Source organism: Poecile atricapillus, chromosome Z, assembly GCF_030490865.1.
Source record: "Poecile atricapillus isolate bPoeAtr1 chromosome Z, bPoeAtr1.hap1, whole genome shotgun sequence".
In the NCBI taxonomy this organism is placed as follows: Eukaryota; Metazoa; Chordata; class Aves; order Passeriformes; family Paridae; genus Poecile; species Poecile atricapillus.
The window spans coordinates 65892670-65911216 of NC_081289.1; the positions used below are offsets into that span (position 1 = coordinate 65892670).

The window sequence follows — 18547 nt, forward strand, 5'->3', positions numbered from 1 at the left end:
GCTCCGGCCCCGCCCGCCCCGCCCCGCCGCGCCGACCGACTGCGCCACTTCCGGCCGCTGGCGGCGCGGGCCCCCTTGACAGCCAATCGGCGGCCTCGTTACTTATAGGCGATGTCAGAGTCTGTCCTCGCCCAATCGGGGCTGAGTTTATTGCCACGCAGGGAGGCAGCGGCGGAAGAGGCGGGGGAGCGGGACCTGGGCCCCCATCGGAGCGCGCGTCCTGACCGGAGCCTCTCCCTCAGCCCCGCCATGGCCGCGTCCACCGCCACTGCCACCGCCACCTGGCGCTACCGCGGGGACCCCGAGGCGGACCGGCCGGCGGCGCTCGGTGAGCGGGACTGGGCCGGGGCCGTGGGGCGGGTCACGGGCCCCGCTCGGGGATCGCGGCCGGCGCCGGATCTCATGGGCTTCCTCTCCCGCAGTGCGGTTCGCCAACGGGAGGCTGCGGCGCCCCGACTCCCTGCGCTTCACCGTGTACCGGAGCCGGGACACGGCGCATCCGCGGAAGAAGCACCGCAGGATCCTGGTGAGGGCCCGGTGGGGGCGGCGGCGGGACAGCAGCGGCGTCGGGATGTTGTGGTAGTGCTGCACAATGAGATAATAGCCAGTAATGGCCACAGTTAGATAAAAGTTACAGGTGTTGTTAATCAGCACCCCGAGCTGCGGGGCCCGTGAGAGGCCAAGGCGGGGCCCCGGCCCAGGGAATTCCCAGCTGGAATCCCCCCGAGCAGCTCCTGCTGCGGAGGGCTCTGACCCTGCTCTGCCCGCAGGGCTGTGGCCTCAGCAGCTCCCTCCGGGCTGAGAAACTCCTCCCTGTGAGGGCGGGCAGGCCCTGGCGCAGGGTGCCCAGAGCAGCTGGGGCTGCCTCTGGATCCCTGGCAGTGCCCAAGGCCAGGCTGGACATTGGGGCTGGGAGCTCCTGGGACACTGGGAGCTGCCCCTGACATGGCTGGGGGGGCACTGGGGGGGCTTTAAGGTCTTGCACGACCCAGACTAGTCTGGGATTCTGTGAAAATCTGTGCCTGGAGCTTTGCAACAGATTTTTTTCTTTAAACGATCAAAGTTTAGCCCAGCATCTTCCCCAGGGATATGTTCCAAGTGCCAGGGTGCCTCTGGGATCCAGAGGAACCCAAGGAGGCTCTGGCACTGACATGGCTGATGGACACTGCAGGGTGGAACTGGCAGAACAGGGACACCTGAACCACCTGGGAGCTGCTTCCCAACTGGTCGAGTGCATTTGATAATGAAATCCACTGTGTTCTGTTCACACTGCTAAATCTTCACCAAAGGTATCTTTGTTTGGCTCAGTTACATCGTAAGGGGATCTCTCAGTGAAGAGGGAGCTGAGGGTGCAGTCAGAAGCTGCTTTCTGATGCGGCTGTTAATCTTTACAACTGCTGCACTCAAGAAATAAACGACTTTTCAGCCCAAATTGTTGGGGAAATTCACTGCAGCAGAGCAGAAAACCAGCACATTGGCATAATTTATTGAAAATATGTTTGGGTGGTTGGGACACTCTTGGTAGTGCTTGATGAGTTCTGTGGGAGACAAACACACTCAATATGAATGATCAGCAAGTCTCATTTATTAGTAACTCTAAAACCACTTATATAGCATCAATAATTAGGCTCATACATAGTGCAGAAGCAAGCTCATTATTGGATATTTTATGTAAGGTCAACTCCACCTAATTCTACATTCCTGTGATCGCTCATCTGTGCAGAATTAATATTCTGATGACAGTGTCCTGTTCTCAGTTAACAGTTATCACTAAGATCTTTCTGACCTTGCAACATCTCAAAACAACTGTACTCTATTGTTGTTTAATTCTTTCTCAGCTAACTGCTGCATGGGAACATGACCTCTGCTCTCTAGCCATTCCTCTATAATTCCCCTGTTTTCTTTTTGCACTAATAAAACTGTAGAAGTAGCCTTCTTTACCATGTTTTGCAAGCATTGCAGCAAGCAAGGAATAAACAGTAACATAATCACAATGATCTATACAACAACAACTGCCCTTTGTGCCAAATGTTTTAACCATCCTGTGAGACCTAGGGATTGAAACCATTCCTCCAATGGATTTGTTTCCATGGTTAATTTTTTCATATTGTCCTGTAGTTGTTGAAGACGAGCATGAATAGACACTGAATGGTCAGGAAGATTCATGCAACACATCCCATCAAAGTCTTCACAGCCATGGCCCTGTGCTAGTAGCAAAAAATCAATAGCAGCTCTATTCTGCAATACAGCATGCCTAACACTGTTCATATCCAAAAGCAAATCAGACAAAACCTTTGATGTAATATTAACCTGTTTTCCTGTCCAGCACGCCAGTCGTCGTAACTGTGTTAAGGCTTGAGCACTAGATACTCCAGGTGTAAAAATAGATGAAACAATCACTGTAGGACATTCCCAAAGTTCAACCTGATCCTTGCATTCTGGCCCTAATTGAAACACACTTCTCTTTGTTCTTAACCTGGTTCTCTTGGCTCCTAATAGTTGCTGTATAGTGGGTGCAAACAATGTCAATTTCCCAAAATAACAAGGCCCTCCATAAAGGTTTGCTGGCAGTCCTTGCCATGCACGATCTCCACAAATTAGAAAAATACCAGGTGATAATTGTAGAGGTGAACTGCTAGAATTTACTTTGTGACACCAATTGCCACAATATGCATCATTATTTTGCAAATATACCAAATTTTGTGGAGAAATGTTTGCACCATTTGGCCCATGAGACTTTTTCGCATGATTGTTCCTAGCCCAATTGACAAAATTTAAACAATAATTGTTAGGGGCTGAACCTAACAGTCTTAATTCTTGTGGTTCTGACCTGGTAACATTTAAACCTGTAGCAATGTACCAGTTTTGAGCACCAATGGGATTTGCTGGGATTAAACCTGTGTCACAGATATTGATCATGAATTTACCTGATGGGATTTCACATAATGTTTTGTTTGCTTCCTTGGGTGTTTTCCAATTCTTTGTCCAGTTTTTAAACATTGTGGCATTAAGTGAATCATCTAAAGGTGCGCCCACTAAACAAGTTCGAAAAGGATCCGAAGGGGTAGCCATTGAAAGGCAAAAATTATCCTATCCAGTTTGATTAGCCCATGTTACCCACATATTTTGTCTCTCATCCATGTCAATCAAAAACCCTTCATTTCCCTTTATCATGGTAAACCACAACAACAACCTGATCAGAGGTAGTCCTTTAAGGACTTTAAAAGGATTGCGGCAGCTCGGCCAGCATCTTGGCTGGATCCCATGTGAGATCTTGCTTCCCTTTTCTTTTACCCCTCTGCCTCGCCCGTCGATTCGGTTGCTTCGAACCACGGGGTGTTCCATCTTCTCAGCAGCAGGGATAACTTTCAGGGAAAGACCCCTTCTCTCGAGACTGCTGTTTTGAGAATTGCTCCCAATTTTTATTTTTTACCCCTGGAATATCACACCTGACTTGTGTCAGTGTCTTGCGACAATGTATTGTAGTTATTTCAATAATATATGGTAAAGGGGTATCAGGATGATAACAGTAATTTTCTGGGTTTATCCCAAAAGAATAAATCTCCCACCATCTATCAGATCCTTTTTCAAATTGTCCTGTTTGCACACCTTCCTGTAATGCAATCTCAGTCAAATTTCTTTCAAAGTTGTAACACTCTGTACAAATCCCTCTTGGGGATTGACCCCACTTAGAATGTATCCACCACTTCTCTTTACACACTTTACAAATGTAACATACAAAAGGATAACATTCACAATCTGGTACTGTACACAAGATTCACGTGTGAGAGTTCATCAGGTCCTGTCTCTATGTTGATGGTAGAGAACGAGAAGTATCTGCTGAATTTTCTGGATCAGCTGAAGGTAAATCACTGGGATCAGCAGGTTTAGTCCATCGGCTGGGCACCCAGACAGGCCCTGTGGGGGTAGACACAAAAGATAACCACGTCCCCAATAGAGTACCTTACTAGGACCTCCCCACAGACCTGTTTTTGGATCCTTATAGCGAACCCATATTGGACTTTGAGTTTTCTCTGCTTCAGGTGCACTATGACCTGTATTGCTGCAGGCAAATCACTGTTTCCAAAAATACACAGAAGATTTAAAACAAATAAACATGGCAATAATCGTTCTTGTGGATCTTTAATCCCCCTAAATTTGTTCAAATATTGTTTTAAGGTACCATTTGCTCGTTCTACTATTGCCTGGTTCGTGGGGGAATGTGGAATCCCTGTTATGTGTTTGATTCCCCATGATTGCATCACCTGCTTAATTCTACTACTACAATAAGCAGGTCCATTGTCTGTTTTAATAGAATGTGGAACTCCCATGACTGCAAAACAATTTACTAAATGTCGCTCAACATTCCGTGCTTTCTCACCAGATTGAGTTGTAGCCCAGATGTAATGACTATAAGTATCTGTGACATGCATCTGTAAGCATCTGTATAGTGACATGTACATATTTAACTCTCCCAAGCTCTGCAACATGAGTAACATCCATTTGCCACAACTCATTAGCCTGTAATCCTCTCGGGTTTACCCCAAGACCCAATCCACTACCTTGATTATGAAAACTACAAATAGGACATGCTTTGACAATAGCCCGAGCCTCCTCTAAAGGTATCTGAAACTCTCGATGGAGTCCTTTTGCATTTTGGTGAAAGATGGCATGAGCTTCTCTAGCTAATATCTGTGGTGGGACAGGGCTATTTTGTGACAATGAAACCAATCGGTCTGCCCTGGCATTTCCTTCTCCTAAACCCACATCCCATTTGTGGCTACGAATATGGATAATAGCAAAGGCTGCAGTCCTCAACTTTACTGCTCTTTGAAGCTGCAAAAACAGTTCATATAAACAAGGGTTTTTTACTTTCTTTATGTCTGCATTTTCAATACGTTCACTCACTCCTGCAACATATAAAGAATCAGTTACCACATTAACAGGACCCTTAAACTTCACCAAAACCCAAACAACAGTGACTAATTCCAGAGTTTGTAATGTGTCCTCCTTTTGAGCTGGAATAATATGATGATTCCATTGTCCTTCTGAACCTTGCCATGTCACAGCAGCTGTACGAGATTTCTTTCCAGCATCAGTGAACACAGTTGATGCCTCTGGTAATGGCACAAATGATTGTTTGGGCTTTTCAATCCAATTCTGCTGACCTATCCATCGCAGTGGTATTCAAGGCACTTCCTCAGTACTGACTACACTGCTGTTGTCAAGCAATGCTTCTTGCAATGTAGAACTGTGAATTAAATACCAATCTAAAGTGTTCTTTTTATTGGTATCTGAATTTCAGCTGGATCTGCACCCATAAGTTGCCACAATCGCTTCCGTCCTTGTTTTATCAAGTTTGCTAAAATTTCAATTTTTTGAATCAAAATATGTCTCTGTTGTAGTGGTGGTAACAACCACTCTAATACCCATATCTCCCCTGTTTTCTTTTGTTGCTGTGTCAGGGCACTGATGAGATGTTGAGGTCCAAACCATACAGTAAGATTAATGTCCAAGTCTGGATCTCGCCTACGAACAACACCTGTCTGGATACAGTCCATTATTTTATTGAGAGCTTCTTGTTGTTCACTGGTGACCTGTATGGGTGCTGTAGGATCAGTACCTTTTAACAAAGGTCGTAGGGATTGCAAAAGTTCATTAGGAATACCCACAACAGGTTTAAGCCATTGTAAATCCCCCAGCAATTGCTGAGCATCATGAACAGTATGAAGTGATATGTTTAATGACAGTTTCTGAGGGGCAACAGACTGTTCAGTTAAAGTCCACCCGAGATACTTCCATGGGGATGACTGCTGTATTTTCTCAGGTGCAACCACCAGTCCATTCTGAAGTAGTTGTGTTTGAATGTCTTTAACTTGTTTATCTGCAAAACGTTGTGACTGAGCAAAAAGAATATCGTCCATATAATGATAAATAATGGTTGTAGGCCACCGAACACGTAGTGGTTGCAAAGCATTATCAACATAAAGCGGGCACAAGGTAGGAGAATTACACATACCCTGTGGTAAAACTGTCCATTCAAATCTCTTGTCTGGTTCTGCTCGATTTAATGAAGGCAAAGTAAAAGCAAATCTGCAAGTATCCTGTTCATGCAGTGAGATAGTGAAAAAACAGTCTTTTAAATCAATTATTAACAAGGGCCCATCTTTTGGCAACATTGCAGGATTGGGCAAACCAGGTTGTAGTGCCCCCATTGGCTCCATTTGTTCATTTACTGCATGTAAGTCATGCAGCAATTGATATTTCCCAGACTTCTTTTTTATAACAAAAATGGGGGTATTCCAAGGACTTGTTGACAACTTTAAATGTCCTTGTTGATATTGTTCCAGCACTAATTGATGAGCTTGTTGCAGACTTTCCCTTTTTAAAGTCCACTGTTCAACCCATACTGGTTCCTGAATTATCCATTTAAGTGGGAGTGGGAAAGTCCAAACAGTGGCCTCTATTCTAAAGGGTGCTCATTGGTCAAAATAACACCAAGTTGTGACAAAATATCTCGCCCAATTAAACATTGAACCTTGTCTGGCAATGGGACAATTGACAAAACAGAGCTGATGACCTTCCCATCGAATTGAATCTGAATTTGTGGAGACTTTTTTGCCAAAGTTAAGCCTCCCACCCCTGTAACAGTAACCATACTAGGCAGCAAAGGCCATTCCTGGGGCCAATATTGTGGAGCAACAATACTCGAGTCTGCCCCAGTATCCAACAGTCCTTCTAATTGGTGGGATTCTCCGTTATAATTGAGAACAACTGTTCGCTTGGGTCGAGTGTTTAAGTCCAGGGTAAGCAATGTAACTCCTCCTGTGGAACCAAATCCACCTGTACCCTGTGATTGATTTTTCAATGGTGTCAACTGATGGGTAAATTGTGGCAGCGGCACCAATAGTGCAATTCGCTGTCCCTTATCAATTCTGGCTGGTGGTGCCAGTGTATATGCAATGATATATATTTCACCAGAACAGTCCACATCAATTACTCCAGGTAAAATAAATAGTCCCAATAAACTAGCAGATGAACGTCCCAACACAATTGCACCCATGGCATTTCCATTTATTATCACTGGTCCAGTAATTCCCGTGGGTATCTTGTAAGGCTGTGATGTCAATAAATCCACAGTCACTGAGGCTGCCAGGTCCAGGCTGAGGCTCCCTGCTGTGGCAGGCTGGAGGGAAGTTGCACTGATGTTCCTGTGGCTGCTATTTGTGTCCTGGCGCGGCGGCTCCTCGCGCTGACCTTCCCGTTTCCCGATCTCCGGCGGCAAATATTATCAGCATGGGTATTGGACCGACACTGATTGCACCAAACAGATGGTACAGTACATTCCTTCCGAATATGTCCAAGGTTGCCACAGCGAAAACATTTGAGTCGGGAGGCTGGAATCCTGCCATTGTTGGTTGTGGCCGCTTGTAGGGGTGCAAGAGCTGCTAAAACCTGACTCCAAGTAGATGCAACTTGCTTTTCTAACCCATGCCCTAGTTCTTTAATTGCCTGGACTAACATTGCCTGTGACCCCATTGGTATATTAGACATCCTCTCTAATGCCTCTTCAATAGTCCAGTTAGCATTTAGGGAATTTAAAACTGATCTGGTTGTTGGATTACAATTCTGTAGTGCACATTGTTTTAATAATGCTCCCCTCATATATTCAGGAACACCTGCCCTCTCTATAGCTGAAGCTGCTTTATCAATAAATGCTCCAAATGGCTCATCTTGCCTTTGTTTAATACCCATATAAGATGGAATACCTCCTGGCTCCTTAATCCGATCAAATGCAGCTCGCACTAACCGCATCCCTTCTCTCAACTTGTCTGGCCCCAAAATAGCTTGTGCTTCCATCTGACTATATGCTCCTAAGCCCATAAGTTCTTCCAAAGTTAGCCCATACAATGGATCACCTGCCTGTCTTTGCACATTTACACTTTCTTGACAATAAGCTTGCCAGTGTGCATTAAACAACAACTGCTGATGTTGACTAAGAATCAATTTCATAATATTCCTACAATCTGCAGGCAACAAAATCTGTGTGCCCCACAAATAATCAATCATCTGTCTAACCGGTTCACTGGTCACTCCAAACTGACTGACTGTAGATCGCAACTGTGCTAACCACTTCCAATCTAAAGCTGTAATTTGAGCTTGCAGTTTACCCCCTTGCAGCGGTGTAAAGGTTACAGGACATGCTACTTCTAATACAGCGTCTGCTGTTTCCTGATCTCCCTCTTGCAAAGCATTCCATGCCAACGCAGCCCATGTCTCCCTTCTTTCCTGTGCTATAGTCTCACCTAACTCACTCCCTACCCCATGGACAGGTTTATTTCCCCTAGGTGAGGGTGGTGGCGGTGCCGAAGGCTCCGTTCCAAAATCAAGGTTAGTAGGTGAAGCTGTTGGAGATGGCACAAAAGGATTAGTAGCTGTGGCAGGGGTCAGTGACTGCGCGGGAGGGTTTAAAATTATTATATTCGTGGCAGGTGGCAATGGACACTCATTAGTTCCCTCTAATAATCTATTTTTTGACATAGCTGCAGATGCCTGCGTGGCAGCTGCCTGTTCAGCCTGATACTGCAAAAGAACATTATGAACTGTCCACCACAGTTTTCCCAATTTTTTAGCAGTTTTATCATCATTTAAAACAGCTTCCCACAGTTTATCTCCAAATTTTCGCCACTCACTTAATTCATGGACTGTATGGGGATTCTGAAAACAACCCTGTGCATACCCATATGCAAGAAGTTCAGGGAGCTCCTTGCGCAAATCAAAGTCTTTAACCTTTCGCTTTTCTAAAAAGTAGGTAAATAAATCATATGCTGCTTGCCTTTCCATCTTACCATCAGCATGTGCTGTTGCAGCCCCTACAAGGTTTCGGCAGCACGTTACAGCAGGACTCTTCTAAAAGGTCACCTGGGCGCCTGGGCAACGTTGCTTTTTGATCAGGACTCTCCTGTTAGGTGGCCTGGAATGCGGCAGAGCTGTTGTGTTTCACCGTCCTTGCTGCGGAGGACCCGTCCCCTGTCGCCAAATCCCTTGGCTGACTCCTTTTTAAGGTCCCAAAGGTCCCAAAGGTTCCAAATATCCCAAAGGTCCCAAAGGTCCCCAAGGTCCCTGTTGTTCGGGCGCCATTTGATGAGTTCGGCGGGAGAAATGCAGCACTCAATATGAATGATCAGCAAGTCTCATTTATTGGTAACTCTAAAACCACTTATATAGCATCAATAATTAGGCTCATACATAGTGCAAAAGTAAGCTCATTATTGGATATTTCATTTAAGGTCAACTCCACCTAGTTCCACATTCCTGTGATCGCTCATCTATGCTGAATTCACATTCTTCTGATCACAGCATCCTGTTCTCAATTATCCATTATCACCAAGGTCTTCCTGACCCTGCAACATCTCACACCAACTGCACTCTATTGTTTAATTCTTTCTCAGCTAACTGCTGCATGGGAACATGACCTTTGCTAGCTAGCCATTCCTCTATAGTGCTGGCTCTGGCTCTTCAGCTGGCGAATTGCAGGCACTTGACAATACTGGAGGTTAAATGAACCACTGGAAATCACACTTTAAACTGAGCTACTGAGGGGTGGTAACTGAGAGGCGTTGTGTGTGTTACACTCTGTGCTCGTGCACCAGGTGATGCCTGGCAGTGCAGAGCAGAGGCAGTGAAGGATCCTCACAGCCCCTGTTCAAGGAATTCTCCATGGTTTCCCAGGTCTCGGAGACAGAGCGGCTCTGCTACGTGGGGCAGAACTTCGGCAGCGAGGTCCTGAAGTGCAACTCCCTGTGCAGGTATGGAAAAGGAGCCAGGAGCACAGGGGCTGCTCAGACCCAGAGCTCCTGCTCCCTCCCCTGCACCTGTCTCAGAGGTGCCCACGGGACATCGGTGAGGCTCAAAGGATCTTGTGGAAGTTGTGATGTGTAAAATCACAGACCAGTTAAAAAAAATCCTGTGAGGTCTGGGATTAGTGTAGCAGCAGGATGGAGCTAAAAAATTATGATGAAGAAATTGCCTTTGTCATGAGTTGGTCAGCGCTGAAGGGGTCATCGTTGAGCGGAGATGTTCTGTAAATCTGTACAGGGAACTGGCTTCGCTTCTGCAGAGTCTGTCAAACCATGCCCATACCACCCTCAGTTCTGTCTGAGTGGTAAAATCAGGAGAGCTGGATCCTCAGGCAGAGCAGTGTCCAGTTTGAGATCCTGCAGCTGAAAAAAGAGCACCAAAGGGGTGTTTCTTCTCGAGTTTGGAGAGATAAATGCAGTTTAACAAATGTGTGTGGTATGGGTGTTAATTCAGTATTGTTCGTGGGCAGATTTAAGTGCTCTTCCCCCTGAACACTGGTGGAAAGGTAATTCTGGGGGCTACAGTGGTGCTTGCCTGCACCTCTGGAGATCCTGAGCTCTGGGAGCTACAAGTAAATTTGGCTGTTGTTCAAGCATGGCCATCAAGTCCTGACACAGCAGAAAAAGGCAAAAGAAAATAGCAGAACTCTTGGCACCTACATTTGACCTAATTCGGTTGTTTTAAGACTTCTGCATTTACTCAGGGTAGCAAGTCTTTCTGTTTTTATATGTACACATGTCTTGGAGGTGACTTGGTTTATCGTAGCACTGTATGTGCTAGGCAGGAGAGATGCCAGGCTGTGAGAAGACCATGTAATTTAAATAATTTCCACTGCTCTGCCTCTCATTAATCAACTGCCCCGTTCTCCCCAGGTACTTCGTTGGTGTGTTAGACAAGAACTCCGGGCAGATGGAGGTGTACAACGCTGAGATATTCAACATGCAGCCCCTGCTCTCAGGTGGGAGGTGCTGGGAGTCACAGCTTGCTTTGTCCTTCTCATTCCTGCCTTGTTCCCTTGGCACAGAGCAAGGACACTTCCTTCACCTTCACAGAGGGACAGCGGGAGAGGGGAGCCCAGTGAGCCCAGCGTGGGAGTTAAACAGGGAGTGTGGAGGGTGGGAGGCACTCACAGAGTTTCACTGCTCGAGTGCAGCCTTGTCTGTGTGTGTTCTGCTGAGGGAGGTCTGAGACTCATCAAGAACTGGATCCCTGAATAGCTAAAAAAGCCAGGTTTTATTCAGCTGGACTGTTTAGTCACTGAATCCAGGATAGGAACATTTGGGAGCTGATTATTACCCTGTGCAGTAGGATTTGGGTTTGGCCATAGTCTATATATTGCACCCATGGGCTTTGTAGCAAAATCTCCTTTTTTGTTCTAGATTCTCATATTTGGTGTGTCCTTTAATTAGCCAGGTCACATGGAGGAGATCCTGCTGTTCTGTGCCAAGTCTGTCAGTCACAGAGCTGAAGGAATTCCCATCCAAGCACCCTTACTTTTGTTGTTTTATAGATAACTTGTTGCCTGGCGACACAAAGGATTATCAGACCAAATCCTACAGGGAGAAGGTAAGGTTGAAAGCTGTGTCATGCTCCACTGTGATTACCTATCTGACAGAGGCAGCTGCTTGTCTCTTGAGGCTGGGAGGTTTGGTGTCTGCAGGGTAAACTGTGCAGGACCAGCACTCTCCCTGTGTCCAGGAGGCAGCACCGTCATTGCCTGGCTCAGGAGTATTTTCCTGGTTATTTTAGGCTGGTCACCATCCCAGTGACCTCCTGCCCTCCCAAACCAGCGCATCCTGCACATTTTGCCACGTGAAAAGTTCAGAGTTTTCTTAGAGACCGTGGCTGTGGAACAAGCAGTGGGTTTTGTGTTCTCCTGGGTGCACAGGGTGTCTTAACGTGTGTTTCCGTGTCGTGCAGATGGATTTGTGCATTGAGGCCTTCGGGACCAGCAAGCAGAAGAGAGCTCTGAGCTCTCGCCGCATGAACGCTGTGGGCAGTGACATTGTCAACACAGCTGTGGCAAAAGCAGCTGCAAATGTTATAGATGCCAAGGGAGTGACAGGTGAGAGGATTCTGTCTCGGGGTGTAATCAGGACAAACTGAAGTGCCTTTTTCTGTCTGTCCATGCCAAGTGTGGCAGGAAGAAGAGGGGTTTTCTTTAAGTGATGAGGAAGTAGCTGGTCTAACAGCTGAGATGGGTACATGCAGAGAAACTGCTTCTTTCTGGCCCCACTGGACTTGGTGTTGGAGTTGCCTGAATGAGGGAAGGTCCCTGTGACATCAGTGTGCATCCTGCCTGCTTTGGAAGCTCCTGTGGGATAGAGGCAGTGCCTTTACCTGGTCTGAGCTCTGTGGCATGGCTGTTGAAAAGGCAGCCTCTCACCTCAGAGAGTGGTGCAGCCTTGGGGCGGGTCACAACACAGTGTGGTGTCACCATCCCCAGAGGCTTCCAAGCTGTGGCAGGAGAGGGCTGGGGCTGCCCTGACTTTGGGCATCTGGGCAGGAGGGCAAACAAAAGCCCTCCAGAGCACCTCTGGGATCCTGAGGGTGTCACTGGCATGACCAGGAGAGATGTCTGTTGACTGCAGACCCCACCACCTTCCATCCTTTTGTTCCAGGGTGGATATTGACTGTGCTCTCAGAGCTGCTTTGTGTCAAGTGGGTGTTCACGGGAATGCAGGTGCCAGAATCATGCTCTGCCCACCTGCAGCAGCAGGCATCTTTGTGCCCTTCTTTGCTAGATGTTTCTCTAGTCTGGACTGGCCTTTCTAAATCTGTATGACCAGAAGGTTCTTGATAGGAGTTGTAAATGTGTAAAAGTCCAGCTGTGACTAAAATGGTGCTAACCCATTGAGTAAACTTGCTTTTAAAGGAAGGGTTTAGATAGTGTTCCTGTTCTCTGCATTTTGGTTAGCATGATCCAAATGCTCTTGTCCTGCTTCCCTCCCAAGCTCTGATGCAGGACATGGCCCAGGATGATGTGCAGAATATCTCTGCCTTCCTCCCACCGTGCCACGAGGACGCCGACAGGCCGGAGCACGTTTACAAGTTTGAGGACAGTATCTTTTCTGTGTCACGGGGGTTCCTCACACCTTTAAGTCTCGATGAAGCCATCTGGCACATGGGAGCAAGTCAAGCCTTTGCCCCTCACAGGCCAAGAGCTGGGAGCAAGGTAATGTTTTGGGGCCTGCAGGTCCCATATCCTGCCTCTTTCCTACGGAGAGCAGGATGCTCAGCTTCCTGGTGGGCAGCGTCCCACAGGGAATATTGGTGAGGTTGGCCTTGCAGAGGTGAGCTGTGGTTGTGCCACAGTGTGTTAGAGACTTCAGTTCCTGGACAGATTCCATCCCCTTGCCCACATCTCCCCAAGTGAGTGTGGACAGAAGTAGATCTAATTTCTAAACGATGCAAAATGTTGTCAGTTCTCAGAACCAGCTATTGGCCTTCCCCAGGCACAGAGGGAGCTCCCAGCAGCTTCTATCAAATAAATCACTTCCATGGGTGTTTTCTTATTTCTTCCCCAAATGTCAGTCAGTGTGAAACCACCACACTGCCCTACCTGGAAAGGAGAGCCCAGGCTTGTTCTTTTCCTTAAAATCCTGCCAGTCCTGTCTCCTGCTGAGTACGAGGCACTGCGGGTCCCAGCAGCCGCCCTGGCCAGCATCACCGCAGAGGAGCTGGCCAAGAGAGCAGAGGAGAGAAGGTAACGCTGCTGCCAGGCCTCCTGCTGGCTCTGGGGCAGTGGGGCTGCTGCTGCCCGTGCCACAGCTCTGGGGCAGAGGGAGGGCGTTGGATCAGGTCACGGCAGGGTAGCACTGCCTTGGGAACATGGGGGACAGTTGGGGACACAGCAGCAAGGGGCCTTCTGGGGAGCTGAACTCTCCCTCTCTTTCCTGCAGCCACTGCTCCTTTGTTTTGGAGGAGCTGAAGTTCCTGCCCACTGATGAGAGGAGTAGAGACCACAAAGCCCGATGCCTCTGGTTCTTGGACACCCTCGTCAAGTTCAGCCAGCTGAAAGTGATCAAGAAGAAGCGTAAGAGAGTTTTCAGCTCCTAAACACATGCTTTTGGGAATGTCTTCATTCCCAAATTCATCATCTTTTGCTCATCAGCTGAGTGTGTGGAACATACCTCTGCCATACTCAGCACCATGCAAAACATTTTGGTTGAGATTTTCCAGACTTGCCATCTTCCCTAGAAATTGTGTCTGTCAGTCCTTAGCAGGGTTGAGGGAGGAGGACGTGGCAAGCCTGGCTTTAAATATCATCCTGTGTTGCTGGAGACACAGGAGTCACCCACAGGACTTGTCTAAGGAGCATGTGGGAATGACTAGACTTGGTGATAGTAGGGACTTGTTAGTGTCGTCTCAGCTTTAACAGTATTTTGTGGCAAGAGAAATACATGCAGAGGTGTGTGTGCATTTTAGATTATATAGTATGGAAGTGGGAGATTGCTTTTACTAAGAAAATAAAAGCTGTTGGGATTCTTTCAGGCCTGAAAAATCACAAGACATAAAAATCAAGCACCAAGGCTCCTTTTAGGTTTGTTGTGTTCCTGGGAAGAGGCAGTAAATGGTAGAATTCCTGGGGTTAGACTCTGTGATCGCAGTGGGTCCCTTTCCACGTGGGTATTCTGATATTCCATGATAAGTGTCAGGATAACACATGTACTGCTGTGGTGGGTGGGCAGTGCAGGGTTCCTCATTCCACTGCAAAGCTCCTTTCTGCCCTAGATCCAATGGGTCCGGAGTGCCCACACATCATCAGCAGGAAACTCATGAAGAATTTCAGCTCGCTGACCTACAACAATGGCAGGTAAGAGATGGTGTGGGATGTTCTTGAGGCACAGATACGGCAGAACTCAGCTTGAGGGGCCACAGACACACCATCAGGAACGCCCTTACACTTCACCTCTCACAAGTTCTCCCTCTTGCCACACAGCATCCAGAATTTAATATCTGCATCCATGAGGGCTAAAATCACTGCATACGTCATTACCTTGGCTCTGCACATTAACAACTTCCAGACAGATCTCACCGTCCTGCAGAATGACCTGAAGCTCCCAGAGAGCAGGTGAGTCATCCTGTTGCTTCACACCTGCCAGGACCCTCCTGCAGAAAGCTCTGGGGGAGCTCTGGAGTGTCTCTGGACCTGGGCAGGGCTTTAATTTCCCAAGGGAGGGTAGGCAGTTGTCTGTGCATGCAGGACCTGCATTGCCCAGGAGTCACCTGGCAGCTCCAGCTGTGCTCCTGTCCTTGGCCCTGCAGCATTCATTGAATCAGGCTTTTCACCCAAAACTTCAGTTATTGCTGGGTCTTACCAAAGCGCTTGGTTTTCAGCCTTCCTCATGGGTTTTGATGCTATCACTTACTTTGCCCACAGTTATCCTCTTTATTCTTTAATTGGTAGTGGCTTTAGTAGGCTTATGAGCAGTCTCTGCTGTTGGTTTCCTGCCATTTTCCCTTTTTTGTTTTTTCTTTCTGTAACTAAGTTTTTCCAGGAATCCTTGTTGTTCTTGGCAGTTGATGCCCGGGTTTGGGCTGTGCTGCAGCTGGGAACACAGGGCTGTGACTGCTGGAAGAACAGCAGTACTCTGTCCCCAGGAGGGCTCCCTGCCTTGCAGCAGCTCCCAGCTGCTGTCTCCAGGGCATCCCTGTACCACAGAGACACCTCCAGGCCTCTCCCAGAGCGCTGGGGGTCCCTGCAGGGTGATGGCACGGGGGGCTCACCCCACTGACGGCATTTCTCCGCTGTTTTCCAGGATACTGGACATCGCCAAGGCCCTGCGGCTCAGGGTGACCAAGACCAAGGGGGTGCCAGGGCTGGACGATGACCAGAGCCACAGGCTGGGCACTCTGTCTCTGCCCTTGCCCACGCAGAAGGCACCAGAGGGACAGAGGAAGCGCAAGAAAATGAGCTGAGACACCCAGGAGGTCTGAGGGGAGACACAGCCCCTCCCTCAGAATGTCATGGGGATGCCTTCATCTGCTGGGTTTGGGTCCAGCATCAGCCCTCACCCTGCTGAAACCCAGGCTGATGGTTTCACCTCATTAAAATGCTGCTTTTTTTCTACTTATATAGGAAAAGCTATAATAAGCCCCTTTTTTTCTCCAGTTTGTGTGGTGTGGGGGGTGAAATGGAGGTTGTGCTGAGGCACCAGGGAACAGTTTGAGGTGGCAGGTTCTCCCCTGTGTGGCTGCTTCTGGTTTGTGGCCCATCCCAGGTTCAAGGTCAGAGGCAGGAAGACAAAAGAGTGTGACCTACATATAACCTTTTTGTTTCTGTGGAATGTCTGTGTAATCCTGTGTTCAAAAACTGTAAGGATGTTCACAGTTTTTGTCACTTTTGCTTTCCTCCTGGGGGATGGAGAGTTCTGTGATTTGGAGCTGGTGTCACCTTCAGTAACAGCAATGAGTATGAGGCCACAGCTGTTGCTTCCCAGCCCTTTGGAGAGATACTTAATTCTGGTTTCCCTAAATTTTCACTCTCCTGGGTGATCAGCCTCATGGGAGTTGTTTACTTAGTGAGGCTGTAGGAATTGGGAAGGCTTGTGAGAAACAGGATCACCTCCAAACTGGTGTGTGAAGTGAGAGCATGGACTCTCAGAGGAAATAATCTCTGGGATGGCACTGCTTCAGACAGTAATTTGGGTTTGGTACATTCTCTTGGGATTTATGAATCTCCTCACACACCTTAAAGACTCACTTTTCACACCTGTCATTAGCAGTGACACAAGCAGCCTGTGTTCTGGGGAGAGGATCGTTACTGCTCTGGGAATTGCAGGCTCCAGGTAATAAATAGGAGTGGTTGAGGTTGGAAGGGGCTTCTGGAGGTCTTTTTCCAGTCCCTCTCTGCTCAAAGCAGGGCCACCAGAGCCACGTGCCCTGGACTGTGTCCAGGTGACTTTGGAGTGCCTCTGGTTACAGGAACTCCACAAATGCACAGTGAAGCAGTGTCCTGATGTTCAGAGGGAGACTCCTTTGATCCTGTGCGCTCCTGGCCTGTCCCTGGGCAGCTTCCCTGCAGGTCTTTATAGCTGAGGACAAGGTCCACGAGCCCTTCCCTGCTCCAGGTTGAGCAGCCCTGTTTTCCTCCACCGTGTAGCTGTGATGCTCCAGCCCCTTCAGCATCTCCACTGGACTCTTCAGTGTGTTTGTGTCTGGAACTGAGGAGCCCAGAGCTGGACATGCACCCCAGGCTGAGCAGAGGAGGACGATCACCTCAGTCCTAATTCTGCCCACACACTGCTGGCTGCTGCCACAGGGACATTTCCGGGGCTGCTGGAGAGACACACGGGACACGGTGCCTGTCCCTGACCCTGCCAGCACAAACACGGACAGTCGCTGACAAAGCAACTGCAAAAATGATCAATTCCCAGGGGAATGGTGCTGCAGGCCTCCAGAGATCAGGGGTTTGTCCAGCTGGGGCCCAGCCAGGCATGCCACAGGTCCTGCCAGGAGCACATTTCATATATTGTTGGCTTTTTCCTAACCTGGAAATTGAACTCGAGGTAATTTTAATAGGCAGGTAATGGAAACGGGGATCTTTAATTGGAGGCTTTCAGGGCAGTTATGGGAAAATGTCCACAGAAGCCCACCCACACAGGGTGAGTACAGTTTTTGTAAGTTCAGCAAATCAGCATAATTGACAAAAAAGCACCAATTGGGAGGACAAGTGGTGATGCAACTCTACCCCCACCCCCAGTCAAGCCCTTCTCTGGAGCCCTCCCCGGTACTGGCTGTACTTTGTCCATGAAATGGACCTCAAAGAGCTGCTCTCAACCTTGGTAGCCAGGAAGAATCCAGGCAGCACAAAGCCTTCTACCTACCAGGGTTGGAGCTCTGGAATTTGTTTTGTCTTTCTGCCTAGGGGAAGGACATGGAAAATTACTGGGAAAACAAGCCACTAATACAACAGGCTACAAATGTATGTGCAACGAATAACAGAGAGCAGAGAAAAGAAAGAAAGCAAAAAACCACAATGGCATCGCTATGGACCTGTTTGTAAATTGCCCCAGCAGCTGCCTCAGTGGGAAAGAGGGAGACATAAGCAGCTGTTTTTGTTTGTAGATTGTAAAAACAATCTTTTTTTAGTGAGGGGCTGCTGAAGTTGGGCTGATGAGGGCCCCCATCCCTGAGCTGTCAGCTTCCCTGCATGGCTGTGGAGAAACAACATCAGAGAAGCCAGTGAGAACCCCAGTCTGGGTCAGAGTGGCACAGAAGAAGCTCCCATTTGTGTGGCAGCCCCTAGCCACCCTGCTGCTGGAGCTGGAGCCCACCTGGGCAGTGGCCACCACTTGTGACCCCAGGGTCCCCTCTCGATGTGAGGCCAAGCTGGGGCTGGTCACAGCCGGCGCCAGGGGCTGCAGGACCTCATTCATCAACAACAGCCTAAGGAACAGGCTGAAGAACACAGCTGACAACAGGGGGCTGTACCTGTCCTGGGGCCTGGATCCCTTGGGGATGGCGTGGAAGCAGGAGGGATATTCACCAGGAGCCTGGCTCCCTTGCAAATGTGCAGCCTGGACATTGCTGTCCTTGGTCAGGCTGCTCGGGCCAGGAACATCCTGAACCTTGCAGTGGAGAATGTGGTTCCCCAGCAGGAGGACCTGCAGCTGTAGGATGTGACCAAAGTGAACAGCTGTGCCTTCTGCAGCCCCTGGGCACCTGCGCCCTCCCAGGCTCA

The 18547-nt window shown here is 48.4% G+C and overlaps 1 protein-coding gene across 1 annotated transcript; it reads left to right on the top strand.

Moving 5' to 3' along the window:
• Positions 1-160: 160 nt before the first annotated feature.
• POLR1E (RNA polymerase I subunit E) lies at positions 161-15973 on the top strand. Its single transcript, XM_058826801.1, has 12 exons — positions 161-328; positions 423-526; positions 9733-9809; positions 10734-10819; positions 11372-11427; positions 11782-11926; positions 12816-12923; positions 13471-13567; positions 13764-13897; positions 14596-14677; positions 14804-14935; positions 15624-15973. Exons 1-12 carry the CDS (start codon positions 250-252, stop codon positions 15781-15783), a joined length of 1260 nt encoding a protein of 419 aa, XP_058682784.1. The 5' UTR covers positions 161-249; the 3' UTR covers positions 15784-15973.
• Positions 15974-18547: the final 2574 nt, after the last annotated feature.

What these genes read in the sequence shown, in the direction of transcription:
- POLR1E (XM_058826801.1), top strand. Translation starts at nt 250, where the DNA reads ATGGCCGCGTCCACCGCCACTGCCACCGCCACCTGGCGCTACCGCGGG. An exon ending in GGACCGGCCGGCGGCGCTCG is followed by an intron (nt 329 to 422) that starts GTGAGCGGGACT and finishes CCTCTCCCGCAG; the next exon opens with TGCGGTTCGCCAACGGGAGG. An exon ending in AAGTGCAACTCCCTGTGCAG is followed by an intron (nt 9,810 to 10,733) that starts GTATGGAAAAGG and finishes CGTTCTCCCCAG; the next exon opens with GTACTTCGTTGGTGTGTTAG.